The sequence below is a fragment of the Molossus molossus genome, unplaced genomic scaffold (genome assembly GCF_014108415.1).
Source record: "Molossus molossus isolate mMolMol1 unplaced genomic scaffold, mMolMol1.p scaffold_m16_p_3, whole genome shotgun sequence".
Classification (NCBI taxonomy): Eukaryota; Metazoa; Chordata; class Mammalia; order Chiroptera; family Molossidae; genus Molossus; species Molossus molossus.
This window is the reverse complement of record NW_023425366.1, coordinates 130026854-130052939: the sequence shown is the minus strand read 5'-3', so window position 1 is coordinate 130052939 and position 26086 is coordinate 130026854. Positions and strand designations below refer to the sequence as shown.

The 26086-nt window shown below is 40.7% G+C and overlaps 1 protein-coding gene across 1 annotated transcript in view; it reads left to right on the top strand.

The window, feature by feature from the left end:
- Nucleotides 1-13392: 13392 nt before the first annotated feature.
- The window catches only part of LOC118642275 (cytochrome b-c1 complex subunit 2, mitochondrial), a 31834-nt gene continuing 19140 nt past the window's right edge, over nt 13393-26086 (top strand). The window contains exons 1-7 of the mRNA XM_036279944.1: nt 13393-13525; nt 16262-16345; nt 16456-16605; nt 17508-17572; nt 19266-19322; nt 19735-19859; nt 22850-22947. Of these exons, the coding sequence (XP_036135837.1) occupies nt 13484-13525; nt 16262-16345; nt 16456-16605; nt 17508-17572; nt 19266-19322; nt 19735-19859; nt 22850-22947 (621 nt within the window). The 5' untranslated portion in view covers nt 13393-13483. The remainder of the gene's footprint in view (nt 13526-16261; nt 16346-16455; nt 16606-17507; nt 17573-19265; nt 19323-19734; nt 19860-22849; nt 22948-26086) is intronic.

Genomic DNA, 26086 nt, shown 5'->3' with positions numbered 1-26086 from the left:
TCGCAGAAAATGACAGGTCATTGAAAAAGAAATAGAGGAAGATATAAAAAAGTGGAAGCACATACCTTTTTCATGGATTGGAAGAATTAACATCATTAAAATGTCCATATTACCCAAAGCAATCTATAGATTCAATTCAATCCCCATCAAAATACTAACGACATACTTCACAGAACCAGAACAAATGCTTCCAAGTTCAGATGGAATGAAAAAAGACCTAGAATAGCCACAGCAATCTTGAAAAATAAGAACAAAGTTGGATGGATCACATTACCAGATTTCAGGTTATATTACAAAGCCATCGTAATCAAAACAATCTGGTACTGGCACAAGAAGAGGCATATAGACCAGTGGAACAGAACAGAGAACCCAGAAATGAACCCAAGGCAATATGCTCAATTAATATTTGACAAAGGTGGCAAGAGCATACAGTGGTGTAAAGACAGCCTCTTTGATAAATGGTGTTGGGAAAATTGGACAGCTACATGCAGAAAAATGAAACTAGACCATCAGTTTACACCCTACACAAGAATAAACTCAAAATGGATAAAAGACTTAAATGTGACTCATAATTCCATAAAAATCCTAGAAGAAAATGTAGGCAGCAAAATTTCAGACATGATGCGCAGCAGAATTTTCACTGATACATCACCTAAGGCAACAGAAACAAAGGAGAAAATGAACACATGGCCCTACATCAAACTCAAAAGCTTCGGCACAGAAAAAAAATACAATCATCAAAATGGAAAGACTACCCACTGTATGGGAGAGCATAATTGCCAATGATATATCAGATAAGGGGTTAATTTTCAATATATATAGAGTGCTCACACAACTCAACAAAAGGAAAACAACCCAATTAAATAATGTGCAGAGTAGCTGAATAGACACCTCTCCAAAGAGGACATACAAATGGCTAAGAGACATATGAAGAAATGCTCAACATCACTAATCATCAGAGAGATGCAAATGTAAACAACAATGAGGTATCACCTCACACCTGTCAGAATGGTCGCCATCAACAAATCATCAAACAACAAATGTTGGCGAGGGTGTGGAGAAAAGGGGACTCTAGTACACTGCTGGTGGGAATGCACACTGGTGCAACCACTATGGAAAACAATATGGTGTTACCTCAAAAAATTAAAAATTGAGCTTCCATTTGACCCAGTGATTCCACTTCTAGCAATATACCCTAAGACGTCTGAAACACCAAACAGAAGGAATATATGTAACACCATGTTTGTAGTAGCACTATTTACAATAGCTAAGATCTGGAAACAGCCCAAGTGTCCATCAGTAGACGAATGGATTAAAAAGCAGTGGTACATATACACAATGGAGTACTATGCAGCTGTAAGAAAGAAAGATCTCTTACCCTTTGAGATGACATGGAGGGACCTGGAAAGTATTATCCCAAGCAAAATAAGCCAAACAGAGAAAGACAAGTATCATATGATCTCACTTATTTGTGGAATATAATAAACATAACAGTCTGAGGAATGGGGTAGTCCCAGAGATGTAGAAGTGGGTTACAGACTGACAATCCCCAGAAGAGGGGGTGTTGGGGGAGAGATAAACCACAGAACTTATATACATGTATGCATGAACAATGGACATGGACAACAAAGCTGGGGACAGGGCAGGGAGGGGAGAAGGGGGGAATCAGTGGGGGGAAAGGAGAAACATCTGTGACAAAAATAAATTAATTAATTAATAAGAAAAAGATTAAACCTGTCAGAATGGCCACCATCAACAAATCATCAAGCAACCAGTGTTGGTGAGGGTGTGGAGAAAAGGGGACTCTAGTATACTGCTGGTGGGAATGCAGACTGGTGCAGCCACTGTGGAAAACTCCATGGTGTTACCTCAAAAAGTTAAAAATTGAACTGCCATTTGACTCAGTGATCCCAATGATAGGAATATACCCTAAGAAACCTGAAACACCAATCAGAAAGAATATATGCACCCCTATGTTCATAGCAGCATTATTTACCAAAGCTAAGATCTGGAAACAATCCAGTGTCTATCAGTAGATAAGTGGATTAAAAAACTGTGTGGTACATGTACACAATGGAATACAAGGCAGCTGTAAGAAAGAAAGATCTCTTATCCTTTGAGATGGCATGGAAGGACCTGGAGAGTATTATGCAAGGTGAAACAAGCCAAGCAGAGAAAGACAAATATCACATGATCTCACTTAGTTGTGGAATATAATGAACTAACAAACTGTTGAACAAAATTAACCCAGAGACATAGAGGTGGAGTACATACTGACAAGCCTCAGAGGAGGGGGGTTTAGGGGAGGAGAGATAAACCACAGAACTTACATGCATGTATGCATGACCAATGAACATAGACAACAAAGCTGGGGATGAGGTAGGGTGGTGGGGAGGAGGGTGACAATGGGGGAAAACTGAGAACCATCTGTAACAAAAACAAATTAATAAATAAAATTAATAAAAAATATAAATAAATAAATTGATGCATAATCACTCAGGAAAAACATTAAATACTAACTATTGTGAATTAACATTTTTTTCTTGTTTATTCTCTACCTTACCCATTAGGCTATAAACTCCATGAAGTCAGAGACCCCATTTCATTTATTTTTATAGCCTTAGCACTAAGAACAGTGCCTGCCAAATAGTAGTGTCTCAAAATAACATTTGTTAGTCTGAAAATAAAACTGGTTAACTGGAAAAGACACTCCTTCTCCATACCTAGCTGAAGTCCAGTACCTTGGTGAAGCCTCTGTTACTGCCTTAAGCTCTATTTTTTTCTCTCTCCCCTGAATCTCTATACCATTTTTATCTATGTCGCATGGTTGAGCACATTGTCCTATACCTGAACCATGTCTACATTGTTCTATCCCTAAGCAGTTTAATGAGGACAACTTTAAAACATTAAATATTGTAATTTAGCTCATTTTATTTTTATAAAAAATATAGTATGCTCTGTACTAGTTTACAGAACTATGCTAAGGACATAATTAAGCTGGAAAAAGTCCTCACTGGTTTCAGTCAGATACTGTAGACAGAAAAGGAAGCAAGGACAAGGCTTAGGATCAAAAGGGGGAAAAGCATGACAGATGGGAGAGGCTTCAGTAAGAAAAGCTTGTGCGCAGTGGGAGAAGTAAAGTTGTAAACTGAAGTTTTTTGTCTTAGCCAGCTCATAATTGCCCAGCAGGGCTGATCCTTTACACAACATCCTAGGCGAGGGCCAAACACATCCGCTCTTTTACATTACTTGGGGAGGAAAATAATCCTTTCAGCAAGAAGGAGTTGGGGCACTAGGATCCTGACAATTCCATCACAATTAAAATATTTGCAGGGGGAATATTTTGTTAATTTTTAAATGTCTGAGTTTTATCACAGGGGAGCCATATAGGAGCCAGATCTGAACTCTTTTTTTCTCATCTCCTTTGTGACCTCATTCAATGGACCAATCCTGAGGTATAAAATAAGTACATAAGAATTTTTATACTTAGGATTTCAGAACAGCAAAAGGAAAAAGAAATCCAAAAAAATGAGGATAGTTTAAGGGATCACTAGGACAACATCAAGCATAACAACATACAAATCACAAGAGTGTCAGAAGGAGAAGAAAGAAAGCAAGGAATTTAAAAACCTATTCAAAGTAATAATGCAGACTATTTCCATAACCTGGCAAATAAAACAGACACACAAGTCCAGGAAGCACAGAGAGTCCCAAACAAGATGAACCCAAAGAGGCCCACACCAAGACACATCACAATTAAAATGCAAAAGATTAAAGACAAAGAGAGAATCTTAAAATCATCAAGAGAAAGTTAGTTACCTTCCAGGGAGCTGTCAGCTTATTTCTCAACGTTTTTAGGCCAGAGGGATTGGCATAAAATATTCAAAGTGATGAAAAGCAAGAACCTACAACAAAGATTACCCAGCAAGGCTAGAATTTAGAATCAAAGGACAGACAATGAGCTTCTCGGAAAAGAACAAGCTAAAGGAGTTCATCACCACCAAACCAGTATTACAAAAAATGTTAAAGGGATGAAGGAGGACGAGGAAGAGGAGATGGAGGAGAAGGGGGAGGGGAATAGGAAGAAGGGGGAAGGAGGAGGAGGAGGAGGATCACATATACTAATTTTAATGGAAATAAATACATACCTATCTATCAACAATTACTTTACATGTAAATGGATTAAATGCTCCAATTAAAAGACATATGCCCATCCAGTGTGGCTCGGTGGATTGAGCATCATCCCATGGACTAAGAGATACTGGTTCAATTCCTGGTCAGGACACATGCCCAGGCTTCAGGCTGGATCCCCAGTGGGGGGGAGGGGTACAGGGAGCAGCTGATTGATGTTTCTCTCTCTCTCTCCCTTCCTCTCTCTCTAAAAAAATCAATGAAACATTTATTTTTTAAAAAGATATATGGTGACTGAATGGATAACAAAACAAGACCTATACATATGCTGTCTACAAAAGACTCTTCAAATTGAAAGACACACACAAATTGAAACTAAGCAGATGGAAAATATATTTCATGAAAAAAGAAACAAATGAACAAACAAAAAAAGCTGGAGGAGCAATATTTAAAACAGACAAAACAGACTTTAAAACAAAGATTATAACAAGAGACAAAGAAGGACCCAGCAATTCCAATTATGGGAATTTATACAAAGAAACCCAAAACACTAATTCAAAAAGACATGTGTATCTATACATTCATTGCAATATTATTTACAAAGCCAAAATATGAAAGCTACCTGAGTGTCCATCAATAGATACATGAATACAGAAGAAGTGGTACAAACACCTATCCTCCTCAAACTGTTCCAAAAAATTCAAGAGAAAGGAAAACTTCCAAGCTCTTTTTACGAGGCCAGCATTATTCTAATTCCAAAAACAGATAAAGACACTACAAAGAAAGAAAATCACAGGCCAATATTCCTGATGAACATAGATGCTAAAATCCTCAACAAAATATTAGCAAAGTTATCTCAACATAATAAAGGCCATATATGATAAACCTAATGTCCGCATCATACTCAATGGGCAAAACTAAAAGTTTCCATTTAGAACAGAAACAAGACAGAGTTGTCTGCTTTCACCACTCTTATTCAACATAGTGGAAATCCTAGCCACAGTGATCAGATAAGAAGAAAAAAGGAAAGGTATCCAAATTGGAAAAGAGAAACTAAAACTGGCATTATTCATAGATGACGTAGTATACACAGAAAACCCTAAAGACTCCACCAAAAAAAACAACTAGATTTAATCAGTGAATTCGGCAAAGTAGCAGTATACAAATTTAACATCCAAAAATAGATGACATTTTTATACACCAAGAAGGAACTCTCCCAAAGGATATAGAAAACAATACTGTGGGGTAGGGGAACTGTGAGGAAGGTGTCAATGAGGGAAAAAGGAGAAACATCTGTAACAAAAATAAATTAATTAATAAAAATAAAAATAATTTTAAAAATTTTTTAAAGGAACTCTCAGAAAGAGAAACTAAAAACAATCCCATTTACAAAATGCAACAACAACAAAAAATAGAATACCTAGGAATAAACATAACCAAGGAGGTAAAAGATGTACTCAGAAAACTGCAGGACATTGAAAAAAAGAAATAGAGAAAGACACAAACAAGTGGAAGCATATACCATGTTCATAGATTGGAAGAATCAACATCATTAAAATGTCCATACTACCCAAAGAAATCTACAGATTCAATCCAATCCCTATTAAAATACCAACAGCATATTTCACATATCAAGAACAAATACTCCAAAAATTTATATGGAACCAAAAGAGACTGCGAATAGCCACAGCAATCTTGAGAAAGAACAAAGTTGGAGTGATCACAGTACCAAATATCAAACTATACTACAAAGCCATTGCAATCTAAACAGCCTGGCACTGGCACAAGAAGAGGCATGTAGATAAGCCATTATGGTCAATTAATATTTGACAAAGGAGGCAAGAGCATACAATGGAGTAAAGACAGTCTCTTCAATAAATGGTACCAGAAAAATTGGACAGGTACATGTATGAAAAATGAAACTAGACCACCAACATACAACTTTCACAAGAATAAACTCAAAATGGATAAAAGACTCAAGTCACAAAACCATAAAAATCCTAGAAAAAAACATAGGCAGTAAAATCTCAGACATCTCATGTAGCAGAATTTTTGCCAATACATTTCCTAGGGCAAGAGAAACAAAGGAAAACATAAACAAATGGGACTATATCAAAGTAAAAAGCTTCTGCACAGCAAAAGAAACCATCATCAAAATGAAAAGAAAACCCACTGTATGGGAGAACATATTTGCCAATGATACATCTGATAAGGTGTTAATTTCCAAAATATATAAAGAACTCATACAACTCAGCAAAAGAAAGACAAACAATCCAATTTAAAAATGGGCAAAGGATCTGAATAGACACTTCTCCAAAAAGGATGTACAGATGACCAATAGACATACAAAAAAAAAAATGCTCAACATTACTAGTCATCAGAGAGATGCAAACTAAAACAATGAGATATAACCTCACACCTGCCAGAATGGCTACCCTCAATAAATCAACAAACAACAATGCTGGTGAGTATGTGGGGGAAAGGGAACCCTAGTACACTGCTGGTAAGAATGCAGATTTGTGCAGCCACTGTGGAAAATAGTGTGGAGCTTCCTCAAAAAATTAAAAATAGGACTGCTGGTTGATCCAGTGATCCCACTTCTGGGAATATATCAGAAGGATGCTGAACACCAGTCAGACATAATATATACACCCCTATGTTCCAAAAGCTAAGATCTAGCTCAAGTGTCCATCAGTAGACGAGTGGATAAAAAAGCTGTGATACATTTACACATGGAGTACTAGGCAGCTGTAAATAAAAGAGGGATCTCTTACCCTTTGAGAGAGTATGGATGGACCTGGAGATTATTATGATAAGCAAAATAATCCAAACAATACGTGGTCTCCCTCATATGGGGAATCTTATGAATAAAATAAACTGATGAACAAAATAGGTCCAGAGACATGGAAATATAGAACAGACTGACAAATCTCAAATTGAAGAGGGTGGAGCAGGAAGAGATAAACCAAAAAACTTATATGCATATATGCATAGCCCATGGACACAGACAACAGTGCAATAAAGGCCTGGGGAAGGAGCTAGGTGGAGGGGGCCAAAGGGAGAAAAATGGGGAACATCTGTAATACTCTCAACAATAAAAATAAATTTAAAAAATAGGAATAATACATACCTAGAAACATGGTTTCATTTAATAAGAATAACAGTTACTAAGCACTTTCACCTGTCATCCCAATAAAATGACATTTAAATGAAAGAAGAGGTGCATATATACAAGGCAATAATAGCCATAAAAAAAGAATAAAATCTTGCCATCTGCAACAACATGGATGGATGTACCGGAGTGACATACAGGGGTAGGCAAAAGTAGGTTTATAGTTGTGAAAGTTTATTCTTATATTATTACTTATTTATTTGTATTTTTCCATGTGGACAACTGTAAATCTACTTTTGCCCACCCTATATGTCAAAGACAATGACAATTGCCATATGATTTAATTTATATGTGGAATCTAAAAAAACAAAAACAAAATAAATGAACAAATAAAGCAGAAACAAAATCATAGATAGACCATTTTAATGGTTGTTATACGGGAGGGGATTAGAGGGGTTGGTGGAAAAGGTGAAGGGATTAAATACAAATTGGTGGTTACAAAATAGTCATGGGCCCTGGCCAGGGTGGCTTAAATGGCTGGGTGTCATACCATGCACCAAAGGGTTTCAGGTTCAATTCCCAGTGGGGGCACATGTCTGGGTTGCAGGCTGGATCCCAGGTAGGGGGCATACAGGAGGCAGCCAGTCAATGTTTCTCTCTCATATGTATGTTTCTCTCTCTCTAAAAATCTATTTTAAAATATATTTTAAAAAAATATTCATGGGGCCCAGCTGGTGTGGCTCAGCGGATTGAGCATCATCCTGTGGACTGAGAGGTCCATTTCAATTCCTGGTCAGGGCACATGCCTGGGTTGCAAGCTCAGTCCTCAGTAGGGGGTGTGCAGGAGGCAGCTGATTGATGGTTCTCTCTCATATCGATGTTTCTCTCTCTCTCTCCCTTCCTTTCTCTCTAAAGGTAATCAATAAATACATTTTAAAAATAAATAATAAAAAATATTCATGGGGATGTAAAGTACAGCATAGGGAATATAGTCAATAATGTTGTAATAACTATGATGTCAGATGGGTACTCAATTTATTGGGGTGATCGCTTCATAAGTTATATAAATGTGTTATCATCATGTTGTATACCTGAAACTAACATAATATTGTATGCCAACTGTAATTGAAAAATAAAAAAATTTTAAAGTCATTTTACTCCTAAGAATTTTTCCTGACATTAATACAAAATACCACCAAGCAACAGGTTATTCAGTCATATCACCATTCAAACAAGATTTTATCATCTGTTCACTAAAGCCATAGTGAAGAGACGATAAAAAACATTTCCTTTCTTTATTTCTCACATTTACCACTCCTTGTCAAAGGAACTTTGGCTACTTGAGTCTGAAAATAATTCAAAAGAAAACAAATCAGCCTACCTTTCTTACAAATTTTTAGATATTGGTATCATGAGGTCTGAATGAACATCGTAAGAACTAGAGCATGAACATGTAGACTAGCTCCAAAATATTCATTCTAAATAAAACGTTAACCTTAGGTCTCTTCCTTTCTTGTCTTCGCAATCTTATGACGCAAATGAGTTCACTTGGATTCTCCACTTTATATCTGAAATCAATCAATGAGGTGCATGTCAAACTTACTTAGATTCCATATACAATAAGAGAAAAGTGAAAGTTGAGTTTTTAAGGCAAAAGGAATGTGTTTCTGATTAACAGGAAAGGAACAGATCCAAGAGAAACTGGGGGAATAAACATGAACTAGAGCAGCTTTGACTTCAGATCTCCACCACTTAGATGAGGTGCAAAAATAACCAGGGCCCCTCAGTTATGATTGAAGCCGACATTTATGAGTCATACTTCTCTCCATTAAGGAGCTTAAAATCAAGGAAAAACAAATTAAATGTTGATTATGGTTGAAAATAAGCAATAATCAGGGAGTTCATTATACCACCTTTTTAACTTCTGTTTAATGTCTGAAAGTGCCAATAATGTTTCTTCCTTAATGTAGCTAAGGAAGAAAGAACATGAATGCAAAATTATCAATTTAAGGCAGTAAAGTTAAGTTCAGAGAAGAGAGAAAAAACTCCAGTTTAGGGTGATATTTGCCTGGGTAGGATTCTGAGAGGACTGGGGAGGGAAATGTCAGTCATCAAAACATGGGTGAGGAGGAACCATGATTACCACCACTGGTCCTAACAGGGGAAGATAATGTTTCCAAAAGTAAGATCAAACCACTTTCCTGAGGTCTATTTTGCCCCCATTGTAGCATCCTTCTCTTTGACATTCCCCAACCCCCACACATACTCACTCACCCAACTCCAACTCAGGACAGGGAGTTGGGCTCCATGGAATAAGATTTGACTCCACATTAAAAAAGCTAACAATTAGACTCAGAGGGAAGGGGGAGGGGAGCAGGAAGAGATTAAAAAAAAGAATTTATATGCATATGTGCATAACCAATGGACACAGACAATAGTGAAGCAGGGGTGGCAGGAGCAGGGTGGAGGGGGGTTCAATAGGGAGAAAAGGGGAACAGCTGTAATACTCTCAACAATAAAGATAATTTTTTAAAAAGAAAATTAACAATTAGAGCTTTCCAGCATTGCACTCACCTGATCTTCCATGTCTACTCTCTTCCTGTCTGCTCATTTCCTCTTCCAGGGTTTTCAATGCCTCCTATACAGAAACAATTTCAAGGACCTCCTGCAATAAAATGTAGTGTGGCAGAAACCTGATGTGAGCTGGTCAAGCAACTTGGAGAAACAAGGTTTTCTGTTGCCTATACTTTTGTTTTTATGCCAGACTGGGCTAAGAGTATCATAAAAGAGATTTTAACATTTAATTAGCAACACTAATAGCAAAAAGATGTAAGCAATCTGAAGCCTCATCTTGAGAACCCTCTTCTTCCGTCCTTTGTATCCTTTTTTTTTTTACCCTTTTGGTCGCCCACTTTCTCCTTCTGTGTCCTCCATTCTCAACTCTTGTACTACTTCCCTCCATTATGGGGCTTACTACTCCAAGCATTAACTTCTCAAGGATACAAGGGGTGACAACACAATAAGGAGAAAATTAGAGCACATAGGTCCAGGCTCCTCTATCACCATAATTCTGTAACAAGCTGTAGGACTGGCTGGGTACTGAAGAAAGTGTGAGGTAGAAAATGACCACCACCTACCAACACCACATAACATGTATTAACATGTACATTAATAATGGCATCCTGCCCTGGCCCATGTGGCTCAGGGTTTGGAGGTTTGGCCCAAGCACCAAAGGGTCTTGGGTTTGATTCTCAGTCAAGGGCATGTACCTAGGTTGCAGGTTCGATCCCCAGCCTGCTAGGGCACGTGCGGGAGGCAACCAATCGGTGTGTCTCTCTCACATCGATGTTTCTCTCTCTCTCTCTCTCTCCCTCCCTCCCTTCCACTCTCTCTAAGAATCAATGAAAAAAATATTCTTGGGTGAGGATTAACAAAAAAAGAATGACAATAAATAGATAATGGCATCCCATCTCAACTATACACACAGACTTCCTCCACACATAAGCAGCAGTCCCAGAGTGAGGTAGGGTGTGATATGATATAGAAGTGGTAGGTCTGACAACAAGATGGCAGCCTAGCTTAATGGAAAATTTTGCAATGTTGCAAAATACTGAATAAATTTAGGATATTTTTATGTAAGCTGATATGATTATGTTTCAGATCCTATCATATTTTTTAAAGAATTTTTTATGTGGGTCACAGTTACATTTTGATGTGTGGGTGGTTACAATTGAAGAATAAGGAAACGTTCTAAATAGGTGTGTGTGGGGTGGGGGGTGACCTAACCTGGACTGTTAGATGAAGGCCTGCCAATAACTAGATCTCAGGTGCAGGTGGAGGTAGTGATTATAACATACTGAAGATAGGTTAGTATGCCATGTTATCTTGACTCTTATCCTGAAAAATACAGGGAATCCTTGAAAAATCTTTTAAGCGGGAGGGTGATTTGATCACAGCAATGCTTCCCACACTTCACTTGTTGCTGTGACACCAAGGTAAAAACCCTTAGTTTTTGTCATATCTCCGTATCACCTATAGTCAACTTACTCAACATTGCTTAAAACAACCTTTTCTCTTTTATAAAGGTATTTAAAGAGGAAATGCATTCCCAACATTGCTTGCCATACAATTGCCAAAATAGAGACGTGACTTTCACAGTGGAGCAGCGTTCATCTAGCTCAAGCGCCACTACTGTAAGACTACCGCCTAAAAGGTCTGAGCCGCAGGACATCACATCCACAACGCAAGGCCAGTGTAGAGCCAAATGACTTTATTGCATATGCCTGGGTGCAGGGGGGCTGACTCCTTAGAAAGGAGCCCAGACTCAAAATCTCTCTATTCTCTCGCTTTTATAGGCCTAAACTACAGAAACAAAAACACTACATTAAAAAAACCCACATTCTCTTGGCACCACTTTATTGGTGCCAGGGCTGATATGAACTGCTACAGAGGTGAGGGAAGGGTTTGTTGCAGGGTATGAGATGAGCCTGTTACAGAGATTAGGGCAGTCATTAATCTCTTTCTTTTTTATGGTCTCTTCAAGTTTCCCAAGGCCATCATTAACCCTTTATCTCTATGGTTGTCAGTCCCAGGTTATTTATTTATTTATTTAATCCTCACCCGAGGACACTTTTGCATTTATCTTCAGGTAGAGCGAGAGGGAGAGAGGGAGGGAGGGAGAGAGAGAAAAACATCGACATGAGAGAGACACATTGACTGGCTGCCACCCACACGACCACAACTGGGGCCAGGGACAAACTGCAACTGAGGTAGTGCCCTTAGCGGGAACTGAACCTGGGACTCTCCGGTCCGCGGGCCAACGCTCTAACCGCTGAGCCAAACCGGCCGGGGCAGTCTCAGGTTTTTTAGAAAACTGCTCGGGTGTTAGGTGTTTATGTGCAGGAACAACTGATCAGACTGAAGTTTAATTTTGTTAAAACATTATTAACTCTTTCACTGCCCTTTGGGTGACTTGTACTGTGTTAGGGGTGACCATGAAGGCACAGAAATTGGATTGGCACGTTTCTGAAAGACCAGAATCCCATTAGGCAGGTGTAGGCACGGAGCAACTCAGCCATGGCAGCCCTTCTGAAGTTTTAGTGGACACATGAACCACCTGGGGGTCTTGTGAAAGAGCAGAGGATCCAGCGGGGGCCTGGCGAGTCCGCACCGCTAACACTGCTAAGTGACACTGACGCGGTAGGTCTCCCAGCGCTGGCTTGTAGCAAGGTGGGGACAGTAAGTCCCGGAGGTGGTGTCTGCCCTGCAGAGTCTGGGAGGGGGTGCACTTGCTTCTCTAGTCACTTGACTCACTAGGCGGTTCCGCTCAGCAGTCTCGCACACACACCCTACTATTCAAAACATTTCCATCTTCTCATACAAAAACCAGTTTTTATTCTCTGTGTAACCCCTGTCTGGAATAGAAGTTCCAAGGGGCGGAGACCTCCGTCGTGAGGACTGTGCCGGCCTCTGGAGTCCGGCCAGCCAACTCCTTGCACGGCCTCCCTCGCGCGGGCTAACGAGCTGGCGAGCACTCGCCCACGCCTGGGGCAGCCACGCCCGCCTTCGGGGCCCGGGACCGGGGCCCGGGACCGGGGCCCGGGTCCCTGCGAGGTCTGCGGCTCGGCTTCCAGGGGGCCGGGCTCTCCGAGAAGGGAAAGCCGTGGCCCCGAGGCCGGCGCGATGGACGAGGCTGTCCCATTGGGCGACCCGGGACGAGGCTGTCCCATTGGGCGATGGGGACGAGGCTGTCCCATTGGGCGATGGGGACGAGGCTGTCCCATTGGGCGACCCGAGGCGAGGCTGTCCCATTGGGCGACCCGAAGCGAGGCTGTCCCATTGGGCGACCCGAGGCGAGGCTGTCCCATTGGGCGACCCGAGGCGAGGCTGTCCCATTGGGCGACCCGAAGCGAGGCTGTCCCATTGGGCGACCTGGCAGGGAGAATCCAAAGTGGCGGGGGCGCTGCTGCAGCCGCAGTCGAGGAAGGACTGCAGAGTGGACGTCCGGGCCAGGAGAACCCCGAAAGCTGGAGCCGACGTGATCCGCCGAAAGTTACTTAGAAAAGCGCGCCTCCCCACCCCCCGCACTGCAGGAATTAACTAGTCGGCCTTCCCCGGGAGCAGTGAAGCGCGGTCGGGATAGAGCGGCCGCGCTCGGACGGGCGCAGGGGAAGCTGGGAAACTCCGTCGGCAACCGCCATCTTGCTTTCCTGTCAGCCGGCCGTGACCGTGGGTCGGGGGATGCGGGCCATGAAGCTGCTAAGCAGAGCCGGGTCCTTCTCGGTGAGCACAGCCGGCGGGTTTGGGGAGGGTTGGGAGCAGTTGGTCAGCAAGGTGCTGCGGCCGGAGGTGCCTGGTTTGGGGTCCCGGGCCTTGGGCTTCGGTCGTCCTTCAGCTGAACCCTGCGGGCAAAGTGGGCTGCAGGCCGGGTGGGCGGGCGTTGGAAGCCGGGCTCGTGCTGTAAGCACAAGAGACGCGAGGCAGGCAAACCCGGGGGGCAGGGGGCCTGAGAGCGAGGTGACGCGGCGCGGTGGAGACAGGTCTGAAGGTCACGGCCGCAGCGCGGGCCTGGGCCTGGGCGCCGCGGCCGCTGCTGCTTGGTGTACCGCGAGCACCGGTGTCCCCACGGGCGGAGTGGGCTTGTGAGTCAAATTTTAAGGAAGAAATGAGCTAATGCCTGTGAAGCGGTTGTCACAGTGCGTGGAACTTGGTTACTGCGATGTCCTGGGAGTGTTGACTTGTGCTTTCCTTCATCTCATCAGAGACTTCCTCGTGGTCGGCCCTTAAGAGCTCCTCAAGGCTTCTTTCTGCCTCCAGCCCACCCGAGACATAGCTGGGGGACACGAGTGTCCGTGTAATGCCCGTGGAGCGGTGGTTATGGCGCGGGGGGCGGGAACGTTTTAAAGAGCTCAGGACACGTTCCTGGTTGTAACAGCCTGTGGACACGTCCTGCTGGCGTCCAGAGGTCAGCAGTGGGGCTGAACGTCCTGCTGTGCACACAGTCAGGCTCCACAGCAACAAACGTCCAGCCCAGAACGCCAGTAGTGCCTCGCCTATTGCTTAGGTAACCTAGTCACCTGCCAGAGGGAGGTTCGAATGACCAGGGAATGGAGTTTTCCTGTGTTGCTTCATGTTTCAGTAGACATGTTATGGGTAATACAAATGGCCACAGTTTAGACTGTGCTTGTCTTACCCTTCCTGGCGCTCCTTGACAAACGATTGTTTAACAACCCTTTGAAGGCAGCCCAAGTTTAGACTGGAGAAAGACCCCAGAATCTCCATTCCATTCATACCCTCCTAGCAGCAGGAAAAAAACGCAAAGGTAACAGTTGGAGAGTACCAATATAAACAGATTGCAGTAAACTTGAAAGTAATTATTAATGTTTCTAACTATAACGTATTTTACACAAGGATAAATTTATACCTATTTTGTTATTAAAGTGACCAAGGACAATTACTAGGATAATTCTTTGCAACTGATTTGAATGGGACAATAGGAAGCACATAACCAATGAAGTGTCACTGTTCAGTCACAGTTAAGGGAAAAGTACCTAAATCTCCCTTGGCAATGGAACTATGGATTACTATATTTGAACTCCTATACCCACGTCTCAAATTTTTTTAATTTTTGGAAAATTAAAAGCCAAAATCACAAGTACGGTTAAATATACCACAACCAGCAAACAAAATTGATGATTTTATAAAGCAAAGCTAACTGTAACTTATAATTAAAAAGTACTAACAACAAATGAAAACTAGAAACCAGTTAGTGTATTGCTGCTGAAAGCACAACAAAGTGCCTCTGTCCTTCTCATGTGATCACTTGATCTTGGGGGAACCACGTTTTATTAATTCTTAGCATATATGCCCACTAGTAACCGGGTAAATTTTAGGCGTACAAAAACGAATTATGTGTCATTGTATATCATTTGCCAGGAAGAAAAAAGTTAATGCATCTTATTTATTTATTTATTTATTTATTTATTTTTTCCTCACCCGAGGACTTTTTTTTTTTTTGATATTTTGTTCAGATAGAGTGGGAGGGAGAGAGAGAAACAGAAACATCGACATGAAAGGGACACATCAAGTGATTGCCACCCACATGACCCAACCAGGGCTAGGGACAAACCATAACTGAGGTACATGCCCTTAGCAGGAACCGAACCCGGTTCTCTCCAGACCCCAGGCCAATGCTCTAACCGCTGAGTCAAACCGGCCAGGGCAAGTTAATGCATTTTAGAAGTTACAAGGACCCTTTACCTTATCAGTAGCTGCATATTACATACTGAGATTCTGCTGTGGATAAAGCTGTTGTTAACCTCAGGATGATAAACATTTGTATTAGTCAGAGAAGACATAACCCTTCATTGTGTAGTCTCAGTGTAGCACATAGAGAGTGAAGATACTATGGGAAATATTTGGGGCTTGATGGAACTTTTCCTTGATATGTTTTGTCTTTTTTAAAGGTTACTAAAATGAATAAGGAGATGTCATTTCAATTGGAAAGTCAGCTAAAAATATGAGACTCTTTGGGCAGATAAGGGAAGCAGTAATGCTAAAATTTATAAAAGGGTATGTATGTGACAATGCATTAGAGCTAGAAAGAGCCACTTGAAGCTTTAATAAGATAGTTAAAAGCTAAAAGAAAATACAGTACTTCTTTGCATAGTAAAAATGAACATGTAGAGTTTGGTATTCCTTCAGGCTCTACAAATCACAAATAAATAGAGATTTAAGAGAGGTGTGGGTGGCCCTGGCCAGTTTGGCTCAGCAGTTGGAGCATCAGCCTGTGGACCAGAGAGTCCCAGGTTCAGTTTCCACTAGGGGCACGTACCAAAAAAAAAAAAGAGAGAGAGGCTTGGGTAAAATGGTGGGTTAATAAGTCCATAGTAAGTTAATCAGCTCAGTCTTCCCAGAGAGTTCTCTTACCACTGAACACCTTCTATTGCTTGGGCACACTAGTATACAATACACTGTTTTCTGAGAAATGTGTGTAACCTGTGTTTTTTGTATGTTTAGAGATTTTATTCCCTCAAAGTTGCTCCCAAAGTGAAAGCCACGAGCGCCCCTGCCGGAGTACCTTTACAGCCTCAGGACCTTGAGGTTAGTCCCACTGAGCTGCTCCCTGGAACCTATGCATGCCTTACTGCTTGGTAGTATAAAGACATTAATCACATCTCTGCTTTATTTTTTTTCCTTCATTTTAAATACAGTTTACCAAATTACCAAATGGTTTAGTGATTGCTTCTTTGGAAAACTATGCTCCTGCATCCAGAATTGGCTTGTTCATTAAAGCAGGCAGCAGGTATGAGGACTCGAACAACTTTGGAACCTCTCATCTGCTTCGTCTGGCATCCAGTCTGGTGAGCATCTTCACCACCTAGTACGTTTAGAAATGCTGCGGTCTCTTGGTCCTACAAAAGAGAACTAAAAACAGTGTCCCTGTATTAGTTTGCCAGGGCTGCCGTAACAAATACTTCAAACTGAGTGGCTTCAACAACAGAGGTATGTCTCTCAGAGTTCTAGAGGCTGTCAGTCACTTAGGGTGTCAGCAGAACCAGACTCCCTCTTCCAGCTCTAGGAAGTCTTTCCATGCTCTTCCTGGCTTCTGGTGGCCAGCACTCCTAGGTGTGCCTTGACTTGGAGCTGCATCACTCCAACTTCTGTCTCTGATACAGCCTTGTCTCTCTCTGTCCATATTTCCCTTACTTGATTATTCCATTCCTCTTTGATTTGGGATCCACTCTAATATAGTGTGACCTCATTTTAAGTATGTTTGCAAAGACTTTTCAAATAAGGTCACCGTCAAAGGGTATGAGTGGACATGAATTTTGGGGGTACACTATTGGACCCTGTATAGTCCCCTGATATAACATAAAAAACCACAGGATATTTACCACAGAGAAGTATTAAATTAGAGCATAACAGAAACCAATTTTTTAAATTAAATGTTTAAAAAGAAAATACCAAAAGTTGGAAGAAAATTATTCTTTCCCATGTGCAGTTCTCTTTCAGAACAGACTGATGAATGCAGTAAGCTTGTATTTGATAATAGAATTTTTGCCTAAATGTATATTACATAAAAATCTATACTTGTGTTTTTTGGTGAACTTTGTTTTATAATTCTTAAACTAAAAAGGATCACTATTTAGGTAAAGTTCCCTTTGAGTCTAATGACAGTTAGATATTAGGTTATGATATAGTGTGCTGTTTGACAAACTTGGCATTAAAAACTGCTAAAAACAATTGTTCTTTCTCTTTTCAGACTACAAAAGGAGCGTCATCTTTTAAGATAACCCGTGGAATTGAAGCAGTTGGTGGTAAATTAAGGTTTGTTAAAAATAAGTAATAGAAAATAAATAGTGCAAACACCAGAAAATACTCTATTATTGTAAGGGAAATTGTCTCTGTTATCAAGGTGGTTAAGGATTTCTGAAAGAAGGCACAAGAAGGAAAACACAAGTGAATTTGATTACATCAAAATGTAAAGCTCTTTGTGAAAGTCAAAATATAATTAACTGGGAGTAGATATTTGTAGCATACATAATATGGAGAGGATTATTTGGAAAAATAAAGAATTACAATTTTGGGGAAGAAATAACCAGAGAGAAGATGGATGGACAATGGATAGGAATAGGCTAATCCCAGAACAGGAAGCCGGAAACAGTGATCGTTAGTGCTACCATGCCACATCCATCAGTTTCCATGTCTTGTGTCGGCAGTTACGGGAGATGGAGATTGTCTTATACAGCTAGTGAGAGTGTAAACTGATATAGCTATGCAGGAAAGAATCCAGGAATATCTAGTAATATAGAAAATAAGCTTATCCTAATACCTAACATTTTTTAGTCCACATGCACAAAGATGTCTTTGTAGAGCCTGGAAACAATTTGAATGGCCACCTTTAGGGAAATGGATAAAGTATGAGACACTCAAATAATGGGACTACTACACAACAACTAAGGAACAAGCTAGAGCTGCGTCTCAGCATAGCAGACTAAACAAAATGGTTTGTGGGAAAACAGGTTTCAAGATTTTTTAAGGTGTGAGGCATTTATAATTTTTTAAAACAAAATAATAATGTATAATTATTATGAATATGTTTGTCTCTGGAGTGGGAGGGAGGGAGAGAATTAGCCCGGGAAGGATACAGAGAGATCTTCAACTTCAGTTGTCTTTTTTTTTTAAATTGTGTCAAAATATACATAACATGAAATTTGTCACTTTTATTTTTTCATTTTCACCCAAGGATATTTTTTCATTGTTTTTTTTGTTGTTGTTTTTTTTTTTTTTTGATAGAGGGGGAGGGAAGGAGAGAGAGAGAGAAACATCAATGTAAGAGAAACACATCATTTGGTCTGGACTCAAACCCACAACTGAGGTACGAGCCCTTTACTGGGAATCAAACCCACAACTCTTTGGTCTGTGAGCCGACGCTCTACCCGCTGAGCCAAACCGACCAGGGTGCAGTTCTATGGTGTTAAGTGACATGAAGCAACCGTCAGAACCATGCATCTCCAGAACACTGTCATCTTCCCCAACTGAAACTCCCTGGCTGCAACACACTCACTCTCTGTCCCCCTCCTCTCCAGCCCCTGCCAACCACTGTTCTGTGTTCTGTCACTGGCTTTGACTACCGTAGGAATCTTGTATAAGTGGAATCATACAAAATGGGTCCTTTTATGCCTGACCTCTTTCACTTAGCACAATGTCTTCAAGATTCATCCATGTGTAATGTATCAGGATTTCCTTCCTTTTAAGGTTAAATTACTTGCTATTTTCTTACTAAAAATATTTTTTTAATTGTTGTTTTCAATTATAGTTGACATACAGTATTATATTAGTTTCAGAGTTTTTAAAATATTTTTACATTTTAGTTAACAACTATGTGTATGTTTGTTGCATTATTTATGCTTTTTTAATACTTCAGAATCATTTTTTTCAAAGGAACTGGTTAATTTAATAAAAATATAAGAGAAAACTTCTGATTTAGATAATTCACTGTAATTTATTTCTGATGCAGTGTGACTTCAACAAGGGAAAACATGGCCTACACTGCGGAATGCCTGCGGGATGACATGTAAGGACCTGCATGTGTTTAGGACATCTGCTTTTATTTTATTTTTTTAATTTATTGATTGATCTGAGAGGGAAAAGCATCGATTTGTTGTTCCCCTTACTCACTGGTTGACTCCTGTATGTGCCCTGGCTAGGGATCGAACCCACAACCTTGACACATCAGATTGATGCTCTAACCATCTGAGCTACCCAGCCAGGGCTACAACACATCTGCTTTTAAAGAAATATTAAGCTGCTCCAGCTCTAAATTTGGCTTTATGACCTCTGAATTTGGTTTTGGATTATGATTTATCAAGTGTTTAAAACACTACTTACCACAAAGTTAAAGTTTAATGTTGAGAGTGTTAGTCATGTAGAATGGGTGTTGGTTTTAAATTTGTGACTCCTAACTTATATTTTGATGTCTTCTGTAGCGAAATTCTAATGGAGTTCCTGCTCAATGTCACCACAGCACCTGAATTTCGTCGTTGGGAGGTAGCTGCCCTTCAGCCTCAGCTAAGGGTTGACAAAGCTGTGGCTTTTCAGAATCCACAGGCTCGTAAGTGCATTTTCAGATCACATCAGTTGTTTCTAAGATCCTGGGTTTTCGAGAAGATTAGTTTATACAGAGGAGAAAATGTCATTGAAGTTTTTTTCTACTTGGGTTTGAAAATGCCTTTTCCAAAAATTTGTACAGTTTTTGAAATCGTTTGATCTTTTGTTTCTGAACATTTATATTGTTGATTATTTTTCATCTTTGATAATATATATTGATTATGGAATTCTAGACATTTTTCCTGCCCCTCCACCACTGTGTTTTCTGTTTGTTTGTTTCCACCAAACCTAGCAGCAGTTTATTGGTGCCGCTGACGTTATTGTTTATTATTACTCATTGCTGTTACTGTTAGCCAACCCATTTTACTGAGTCTTTCTAAAGCAATCTACTTAATTTTTTTTTAAATAACGCCTTTTTTTTTTGTATTCATATTTTGTGTTTATGTAATGTTTGATTACATAATCTTGACAAGTACAACTGGAAAAACAAATCTGTAAACAAGCTTCACCAACTCTTAGAAGTCACACAACTTTTGGTAGGAGCAGATGTTCAGGCAGACCACTCAGGTCTAAACAGGTGACCAGCTGCAGGGGCTCTGTGTGGGATGGGCTTTGCTCGGAATGCAGGCCTGTTGCAGGAGACCCACTAGCTTGGTCCTCCTGACCCTGGTCACCCTGGTCTACTGAGCTCATACCTTGTGGAAAGGTCTATGGGTTTCGGGCAGCCTAGGCCCACTCTACAGCCTTTCTTCAGAAGGCTCTGGAGGAAGACCAGGTGACCTCAGGTGATGGATACAGTCCTCAGGGTGCGTTAGACCTTTTATTGATCTGCCTCCAACTCAGACCCAGAGGAAGCTGATGCTTGTACACAAGCTTGACCTCTCCCACATACACCCAGGCACAATGGAGGCAGCCACAAACAGTGAATAGCATGGTAGCGCCAGACAGATAGCCCAAGGCCAGTTACTCGCAGCATCTGACATCAGCCTGTACCGGAAACCTGCCCACGTGGACCCACAACCAATACAACCAGTGCTGCACTTTAGACCACATCAGAGCTTGACCCAACTGGCCACACAAGTGGCACATGCAAAGGGGGATTCTAGCAGGCACCAGACCCTACTCAGAACAACTCTGCCTCAAGCAGGGGCAGCCCCTGCACAGTGGTTCATACACCGTGATCGAGGTTTATTCGTATAGTCAGCCAGCCTGAGGGTTCACTCTACCCAGGAATTGGGCCTACAGCATTCAAGACTCAATGACAACAGGAGGCCCACATAACCCACACGAGACTTTCCTGGAGCATGGCACTCAGGTGATCTGGAAGATGGACCACTGCCTCCCACAGGACACCTACATTATAAAGCCATAGCAAGTTTGGGAGTCACAGCAGATCTACCTAATACACAGAGACAAACAAAAAGGCCTCTCAAGAGAGGGTCTCCTGTCAAGTGTCTGCAATACAGTGAGTGCATGGTTCATGGTAGCTGATACTATTGCATGGTGATATTTGTGTCAAAAGGAGTATGATCTTTGTTATGCTGGACCTCTACCAAAGAAATAGAATGGTAGCATTTAGAAAAGACAACTTTCGTGTCCAAAGTGGCTTCTTCCCCACTGGTAGCTGTGTGGCTCCAGCCCTTGTCCTTTCTGCCTGAGCAGTTCTTGTAGTCTGTGGCAGGTGTCTGCCTGCAGGTTTACATCCTCAGCCCATCCTCCACATTGCCATTACAGTGCTCCCTGTGGCATGAAAATCCTTTCAAGACTTCTGATTGTCTTTGGGAGAAAGCCAGACTCTTCACCTTAGCATATGTACTAACAACATATTTGACCTTCCCTGCCTGCCTCCCTTTTTTTCGTGCTCTCCCTCTCCTCTCCTAGCTGCAGTTCCCCTTTGAATCAGTTGTCCTCATGCTTTATGCCTTCATCTGTTTCTGCTGCTGGAAATGCCATTCCCAAATCCCTCACCTGGCAAACACCTGCTCATTCTGTAAGACTCAGCCCAGAGGTTACTTCTGTTAACCCCTGCCTAGTTTCCACTGCCTTCCCACGTCCTTCTGATGTACTACTGACATCACACCTGTAATACTGGATTTCACAGTGTTCTGTCAACATTTTGCACAGACTTTGTGTCTTATTCATCCTGGTATTGCCAGCCCTTAGCGTAGAGCCTGGCGTGGGAAGATTGCCCAATAATGAGTAAATGAAAGGGACATACCTCATGCAAAGGCTGTGAAGCGGGAAAGCAGGGATGGTGCCAGGGCACTCGCAAGGAGTGCAATTTGATGGTAGCATTTGACCCCTGAAATTTAGTAATATGACCTAAGCCTGACATTCTCCTTGTTCCTCTTGTCCTGACAACTCCCTCATTACCAAGAGACAGAACCTAGAAATAAGTAAAATTCAGATTAAATAAAATGACTTGTCCAAGGTCACATGGCAAGTCAGACTTCCTGAAACCCAGGCCATTATATTTTTCAGATACCAGGTAGATAGAGAAGTGTTTAGGTGGGCTCTAGCATGTAGAAGCTACTGTCATACACACACACACACACACACACACACACACACAATCTCTTATCTCAGTACTTTCAACTGGCAGAATTTTAAAAGTTGCCATAAGATGCCCGGGCCAGTTTTCTCAGTGGTTAGAGCATCAGCCCTCACACCAAAGGGTTGAGGGTTGGGTTCCCAATCAAGGGCATATACCTGGGTTGCAGGTTCAATCCCTATCCCCCAGTCAGGATACGTGTGAGAGGCAGCCAATCGATGTGTCTCTCTCACAGTGATGTTTCTCTCCCCCTTCCTGCCACCCCACCTTCCACTGTAAAAAATTAGTGGAAAAAATAGCCTTGGGTGGGATTAACATAAATAAAATAAAAGTTGCCATAAAATGACCAAAGCTGTATAGTCTACTTGTTTGCTGAGTTCTAAAAATGTTGTCATCTCTATTTAAATTACATTTCCATAATTGCTTCTTTACTTATTTTTCAGGTATCATTGAAAATTTGCATGCTGCAGCTTACCGAAATGCCTTGGCTAATTCCTTGTATTGTCCTGATTATAGGATTGGGAAAGTGACACCAGATGAGGTACAGGCCACGTTACCTTTTACAATGGGCTTCTTCCACATTGCACTGAACACTCAGCTACCACCTGGGTTTGTTTGCTAAGTTTTCTTTGTATTTTCCAATGTGAACAATTCACTTGCTTTTTTTTCATCAGCTTTTTAACTAAAATTTTTTCAGAACAATTTTTGTATATGTTTTACTTTTAAAAGTTTTTATTATAAGAGGGACTTGTACATTACAGAAAATTCAGAAAACAAAGACAAACAAAATGAAGGAAAACGTCTCACATACCTAAAGGCACTTTGTGTGAATATGTAGGTTTATGTCTTAATCGTGACTAAAAATATTCACCTTGTGAACATAAATTACTGACATAGCTAAAAGACAGCACAAAGCAAAACATTTATTTGTCTATTGTGGCATTGTTTTATAGTTGTGAAAAATTATGAACAAGTTAAATATCCAACATTGGAGAAATAGTTAAATAACTTAATATCTGTAGAATGGAACACTATTCAACCATTAAAATTATCAGTTGATATGGGAAAGTTCCATAGTGTATTCTCAGGTGAAAAAAGGGCAGTTTGTGAATAGGATATACCAAAGGGTCCCATTTTTAAAAATAAGATGTGTCTTGTATGTCAACTATACTTTAATAAAAAGAAAATAGTAATGAAGTGTGTGTATCATAAATACCAAAATGTTAAGCAAGATTATCTCAAATTATTAGCATTTTTAAAATGTGTCTCTAGGCTGAAGGAAATTCTAAAAAATTAGTGCTTGAATACTTTGAGCAATGGCAGCATTCTATAGAAAAACCTCAGTAGGAAAAAGAATATGGATATGCAAGGCAACTCTGCATTTGTAGACACCATTCATTTTAGGGCACAAAAGTGTGATAACTTGATTAAAAGTTCAGTCCCATTACCCTAGCCTAGTGATTCTCAACATTATAACCCATTCCCAAGGAACCTTTGTAGCCAATTTCTTCTAATTGCCCCCCACTGAACTTTCAGTATTTATGCCCCCCAGTGAACTTTTAGAATGTCTCTTTATGTACTGTGTCTTTATTTGTACTCTGTGTAGAAAAGGAATAAGATTTTTTTCTTTCCCGTAAGAACTAGTTTTCATTCCCCTGAGCAGTAGTGCTCCTGTTGAGACGCATGTTTAAGCCTGACTTTACTTTTGTTTTTGTTTTTTTATTTAATTAATTTATTTATTTTTGTTACAGATGTTTCTTTTTTTTTACCCCACTGATACTCCCCTTACCAACCCTCCCTGCCCAGTCCCCAACTTTGTTGTCCATGTCCATTGCTCATGCATAATTGCATATAAGTTCTGTGGTTTATCTCTACCTCCCACACCCTCTTCTAGGGATTGCCAGTCTCTACCCCACTTCCACGTCTCTGAGGCTACCCTATTCCTCAGACTGTTATATTCATTATATTCCACAAATAAGTGAGATCATGTGATATTTGTCTTTCTCTGTTTGGCTTGTTTCACTTAGGATAACACTCTTGAGGTCCCTCCATGTCGTCTCAAAGGATAAGAGATCTTTCTTTCTTACAGCTGCATAGTACTCCATTGTACCATGCATTTTTATCCACTCGTCTACGGATAGACACTTGGGCTGTTTCCAGATCTTAGCAATTGTAAATAGTACTGCTATGAACATGGGGGTACATATATTCTTTCTGATTGGTGTTTCAGGCTTCTTAGGGTATATTCCTAGAAGTGGGATGACTGGGTCAAATGGCAGTTGAATTTTTAATTTTTTGAGATAACACCATATTGATTTCCATAGTGGCTGCACCAGTCTGCATTCCCACCAGCAGTGTACTAGAGTCCCATTTTTCCACACCCTCGCCAACACTTGTTTGATGATTTGTGAATGGCGGCCATTCTGACAGGTGTGAAGTGATACCTCATTGTTTTATTTGCATCTCTCTGATGATTAGTGATGTTGAGCATTTCTTCATATGTCTCTTAGCCATTTGTATGTCCTGTTTGGAGGGGTGTCTATTTAGCTCCTCTGCCCATTTTGTAATTGGGTTCTTTGTCTTCCTTCTGTTGAGTTGTATGAGCACTCTCTATATATTGGAAATAAACCCCTTATCTGATGTATCATTGGCAATTATGCTCTCCCATACGTGGGTTGCATTTCCATTTTAGTGGTTGTTTCTTTTGCTGTGCAGAAGCTTTTGAGTTTGATGTAGTCCCATGTGTTCATATTCTCCTGTGTTTCTGTTGACTTAGGTGATGTATCAGTAAAAATTCTGCTGTGTATGATGTCTGAAATTTTGTTTCCTACATTTTCTTCTAGGATTTTTATGAATTCATGAGTCACATTTAACTCTTTTATCCATTTTGAGTTTATTCTTGTGTATGGTATAAGTTGATGGTCTAGTTTCATTTTTTTGCATGTAGCTGTCCAATTTTCCCAACACCATTTATTAAAGAGGCTGTCTTTACTCCACTGTATGGTCTTGCTCCCTTTGTCAAGTATTAATTGAGCATATTGTCTTGGGACTATTTCTGGGTTCTCTATTCTATTCCATTGATCTGTCTGCCTGTTCTTGTGCCAGTACCAGGCTGTTTTGACTACAGTGGCTTTGTAGTATAACCTGAAATCTGGTAATGTGATCTCTCCAACTTTGTTTTTCTTTTTTAAGATTGCTGTGGCTATTCAGTGTCATTTTTGGTTCCATATGAACTTTTGAATTATTTGTTCTAGTTCATTGTTATTTCGATGGAATCTGTAGATTGCTTGAATCTATAGATTGCTTTGAGTAGTATGGACATTTTAATGTAGTTAATTCTTCTAATCCATGAACAAGGTATGTGCTTCCACCTCTTTTTTTTTTTTTATCATCACCCGAGGACATGTTTTTCAATTTTTTTCTTCAGGTGTAGTGGGAGGGAGAGAGGAAGAGAGAGAGAGAAACATCAACGTGAAAGGGACACATTGAGTGGCTGCCACAAGCACAACAAACCATGTCCAGGGACAAACTGCAACCAAGACACATGCCCCTAGCGGGAAGCGAACCCGGATCTCTCTGGACCTCAGGCCGACGCTCTAACCACTGAGCAAAACCTGCCAGGACACTTCCACTTTTTATATCTTCCTCTATTTCTTTTTTCAATGACCTGTAGTTTTCTG